The sequence below is a fragment of the Lampetra planeri genome, chromosome 39, assembly GCF_965212315.1.
Source record: "Lampetra planeri chromosome 39, kcLamPlan1.2.h2, whole genome shotgun sequence".
NCBI classification, from domain to species: domain Eukaryota; kingdom Metazoa; phylum Chordata; class Hyperoartia; order Petromyzontiformes; family Petromyzontidae; genus Lampetra; species Lampetra planeri.
In genome coordinates, this window is record NC_136145.1 from 9,573,269 (window position 1) to 9,578,415 (window position 5,147).

The 5,147-nt window shown below is 57.5% G+C and overlaps 1 protein-coding gene across 1 annotated transcript in view; it reads right to left on the minus strand.

Moving 5' to 3' along the window:
- LOC144731604 (fibrillin-2-like) overlaps positions 1-4,284 on the minus strand; it is a 129,568-nt gene extending 125,284 nt beyond the window's left edge. Inside the window, exons 1-2 of the mRNA XM_078612782.1 lie at positions 3,658-4,284; positions 1,256-1,338 (exon numbers count right to left, since the gene is read on the minus strand). Coding sequence (XP_078468908.1) covers positions 1,256-1,338; positions 3,658-3,866 — 292 coding nt within the window. The 5' untranslated portion in view covers positions 3,867-4,284. The remainder of the gene's footprint in view (positions 1-1,255; positions 1,339-3,657) is intronic.
- Between the last annotated feature and the right edge of the window lie 863 nt (positions 4,285-5,147).

Sequence of the window (5,147 nt, forward strand, 5' to 3'; positions counted from 1 at the left end):
TTGCTACAACGCTGTGGGTTCTCATGAGATTGTCTTTTCCGAGACCAAGGTGGTCTGCAAACCTTCTGGCTACCATCAAAGGTTTGTACACGAAGCCATCCAGATATACAAACACAGACATAACTTCAACCGTGATGATGGGTACAAACTGAGTAATCATTGGAAAGATGTTATTAACCATGCAAAAAATATTTAACTACACATACTTGGACCATCTTATTTGACAGGCACTATTCTACTTTACCGAGTGTTGACATCCCCAGCGTTGAACAGCACTCTCCTTTGTGTATTTGAATTGTCAACCAACACCGGGTAAAACATCAACATGTGCACCTATTGTTCTCTTTTAGCCCCGCCCACCCCCCCCAACACGTTCCATTCATTGGCTTCCACATTCAGATAACCCCCTCCCCCTTCCTCCTCCCCCCTTAACTTGTATTTAAGGGCTTTACTCTTGGAATTTTGCCTCATTTGATACAGTAAATTTAGCTGTGACGGTCCCACCTGATGACGGAGACTTGTGTTGCCTCCGAAACGTCGTGATTTATTATTTTATTTTTATTATTTATTTTTACCTACGTGACTTTACCGAAAAAACCTAAGAGTATGAATCCTTGCAGTCACGAAAGCTTCAAATCTAGAATTAACATGACTTAGTTCAAAACTTGAAATCGTTATCACTGATTCTCATACTGCCTGGGACACTATTCAACGTTCACTTGCATCAGCAGCACGGTTTACCGCCGCGTGGGCTGAGATCTTTCCACGGCGCGTGACTTCTGCAGACTGCGCACGCACTGAGCGTGACGCCACGTTACCGGCTGCTGTGCGTGCTTGCGGATATTATTATTTCCTGCACGACGCCGCGAAGTGTTTCATGGGCTGCTGCGGTAATAAAAAAAACACAAACAAGCGGCCTCACCTGGATTCCCTTAAATAAGCGGCCGACCCACCCACCCACCCACCGACCCACCCACCCACCCACCGACCGACCCACCCACCCACCCACCCCTCTTTCAACAGCGACGTGTCGCGCCATCGCCGACGTCTTCTGCTCCTCCCGCCGTGTGTGGCGGGAGGAGCTGACGATGGTTTGGCCGATCCACTCAAGTAGTGGCTTCCTGAGACGCTGAGCGGGGAGAGGAAGCCCCCCCCATCCCCGCAAACAGATCTCGACGCGGGGCCGGGCGATGCGATACGTCCCGCGGTCCGCTACTCACGCACGATGCACCGCTCCCCCCCGCCCGCTACTCACGCACGATGCACTGGTTCCCGCCAGGCAGCGTCTTCCAGCCGGGGCAGCAGTACGAGTGGAAGCGCGATCCGCACACGTTGGGCCTGCGCAGCAACCGACAGCGCCGGGAGATGGGGGTCGGGGGGGCAGTGGAAAGACAGAAAGATGAGCGGGCCGCTCCGCGCACGGGCCGTCAGACCGTCGTCCGTTGCATCACGCGATCGCCGCGCGCCGCCCACGCTCGGGGGGGTTGCACGAGGCCCCTGAGCGCGGGCAACTTGTTTGCCGCCCGTTCGCATTGATGACGACGACGACGACGTTGATCGTTTCAACTTGCAGCGCGCCGCGCTCAGCATTCGCAAGCTGCCAGAGGGAAGGAACGACGCAGGGGGGGCGAGGAGGAATCATGGACGATATTCGGAAGCCACTGGAGCCGTTGCACTTTAACATCCAGATTGACAAACTCATTTCTAGAGATCTTATTTTCGTATTTAGTTTGTTGCCCGCCACCCCCCACCTCCGAATAGCACGGTTGGCTACGTACGGTGCGAAAGAAGTTCAACGAACACACGATCGTTTCAAACCGGTGCCGCTCGCGGGCCAATCTCGCATGGCTGGCCGGCTCCCGGCGGAACCGAGACGAGGTGGCCTGCCCCGGGCCCGCGATCGACGCCGCTCGGCCACCCCCAGCGGGAGAGGCGGCGACGGCGCGACCCGCAGGTCGCGAGCGACGCGGTCCGGTGCGGGCGCGTGTGTCTCCCCCCACGCGGCGCCGTGGCCCGGCTGGTGAACGAGAGGCCCTTCGCTCGCAGGTTGGCCAGGCAGCAGACGCCGGTGGGCGGCAGGCGTACAAAATCCTCAAGCGGTCGGCGTTCGTCCGAGCAGCCTCCCCCCCCCGCCCTTCCCCCGAAAGCTAAGAGGAGGTTTCAAGAGAGCAGGCGATGATATTTGGTAGTGGGTAGAGAAGCCGCCGCACTCTGTTTGGTGACGGTTGTTCGCGAAGCAGACTCCCAAAACGAGCCAAACTCCGCTTCTCCCTGACCCTAACCTCACCCCGACGCCTCACCGGACACGCATCTGCTTCTGCCAGCTTCCACTCTTACCTCTGCTCACTCGTGTCAAATAACGCGCTGAGCCGACAATAGCACACGCCGCCGACAACTCGGTCACGGGGAGGTCGCTCCCTCGCTGCTGCTGCTGCTGCTGGTTCCACATTCTGGACGTCTGTACAGCCGCGGCCCTCTCCATGATATACTTTTGCAATACTTGGTTTATTTTTAGTGACTTTCTTACCTTCCCCATACTTTGCACTCCTATCGTGTTTTAGTTTTGTTTGTTGTTGTAACTTTCTGACCACGTGCCCCTCCTGGGCATCTCTGACAAAAGAGCTTCGAGCTCATCGATTTCCTCCTTCAGCCAAAACAAAAATTCTGATTGTTCAATTCGCGGCTCAAAAAATGTATTTCTCAGGTGTATTATTTCCCGCACCTCCGATTAGCACGGTTGGCTACGTACGGTGCGAACGAAGTTCAACGTACACAAATACACTTTAGTTTGTTGTCCTTTGTAGATTTGCAAATGTTGTGGATTTGCTCTCGAACACACCGGTGTGCTGTACTAGTAACCAATTGGCAAGTTCTGTTTGCGTGACAACCCTTACTAGTTGGCTGTGTCGGGTGCTGGCGGGTTTACGCGATCTAACGCAAAAACCCCCTCCATCATGGTCTCGATGTACCCTGCGCTGGAGTCGGCGCGACGTGCCCTCGGCCCCGTTCCCGTTCCGCGGTAATGCGCGCCGATGCCGAACTTTACCGCGGGAGATATTGGCACGTACACAAACAAGAAACTGATCGATTGAGTAACACGTGGAAATGGACAGGCGTGACCGAATTCTCGACCAAAATCACGACAACAGCGATGACCGAGCCGGCACGGGGCGAGACGGGAAACGGCGGCATGGGTCCGCAAACCGACCCCGAAAACCAGCGGCCCTCAAAGATTCCTCGAAATCATTCGAAACGCGACCCGAGGTGCCCACTCCGAACCGCAAAGCGGTCGCCACGCGCGCCCCCCCCCCCCCCACCCGCTGCTCGCTCAGACGTGTAGATTGTAATTAATTCCTCGACTAGAGGGCCAATCAAAGCTAATTAATGAATCCCGTGATCGCCTCTTGAACAGAGTTCCTTCCTAGAGGGGGGAATTCAGCGTTGCCCCACTCCGCCGGCACCTACTACCGTCCTGGACGCGTGATACGACGCACGATTTTGCCCGCTGTATTTTAAATCACAAAGTTGTGGCTGCGTCTCACGCTGCAGGGAATCGATACCCCTGACACGCATCACCGCTCCCCGTGCGCCTCCACCCCTCGGTGCGCGCTCTGCGTGCGAGTCGCGTTGGGAGGATGCCGCGCGGAGCCGACTCACCCTCTCAGCGCGTCCTGGCTGCCTCTGCGTCGCTCCCGGCCCCTCACTCGGCTCGCGTCCACAGAGCTGCTGGCAGCAGCAGCAGCAGCAGAGGAAGCAGAAGCAGCAGCAGAAGCAGCAGGTGCTTCAGCTGCAAGCGCGCATTCCAGTGCCCACATCAGCAGCAGCAGCAGCCTCGCCGCTGCGGGCTTCAGTCGTCGCTCGCCCATTGCGGTGGCCGTGCAAGATGCCCCCCCGGTGCGGTGCAGCCAGCGAGCGCTGGGCGGCACTGAACCACACACAGACACACTCACAGACAGACACTCACACACACGGGGACACACAGACACTCACACACAGACACACACACAGACGGGGACACACACACAGACACACACAGACGGGGACACACACACTCACACACACACAGACACACACAGACGGGGACACACGTGCCCGCGAGCCGGGAGTTCAACTCGTCACGCGCCGGGGTCCGGTGCCGGGCCGCGTGCTTCGAGCGGGAGGGGAGCGAGGCGAGAGAGAGGAGAGGGGAGCGAGGCGAGAGAGAGAGAGGGGAGCGAGGCGAGGGAGCGAGATGAGACAAAGAGTGGGAAGCTGCCGCGCTCCGCTGAGAGCCTGGGACAGAAGAGCGACTGGGCAGCCGGCACCGCCGCTAGGATTGGGAGCGGGTGGGGGGTCGGGGTAAGGGGCTGGGGTGCAGGGAGGGAGGGAAGGTGGTGGTGGTGGTGCTGGTGCTGGGTTGGTGGTGGTGGAGGGGGGAGGGAGGTGAATGGAGGGAGGGGTGGTGGAGGGGGGAGGGAGGGAAGTGCAGGGAGGTGGAGGGAGGGAGGGAAGGAGGTGGTCCTTGGTGGTGGCGGGGGAGGTGTGGTGGGTGTTGTTGGGGGGATGGATGGATCGGGGGAGATGGGAGGGCTTTAGCTGGGTAGGTGGGGTCTGTAAGTGGGTAGGGGAGTGAGTAGAGGCGGGTAGGTGGGTGGTTAGGTTAGTGGGTAAGATGGTGAAGTGGGTAGGAGGATTCTGTAAGGGAGTGAGTGAGTCGAGGTGAGTAGGTGGGTTCTGTGAGTGGGTAGGGGAGTGAGTAGAGGTGAGTAGGTTGGGAAGTGGTTGCAAGGCCTCTCAAGATGGCTGACAGCCCATTGTGTCGTCACCATTTACACCGCGCCTTCTCAGCGACAACCTCTGCTCAATCAGAACTCGCAGCCGTGTTGTTAATTCATTGTTGAGGGGCCCTCTCCTGCGGTATCGGTCATGGTGGGGGGGTTGACCATAGTTCACCACGGCCGGTCGATGCGGATCTGCATACCCATCAACCCCTTATCAGTGCCCTGCCTTATTACAGACCAACTCAGACCTTATTGGTCACCCCGTGCCCTTATAAACATCAAAGTTCATCCTACAAATTCCCATCACGAGGGAGACACACAAACAAATAGACTATTAATGTTTTTGCCCCGTATTGAAACTGTTGTACGCCGTATGGAACTGAAAAC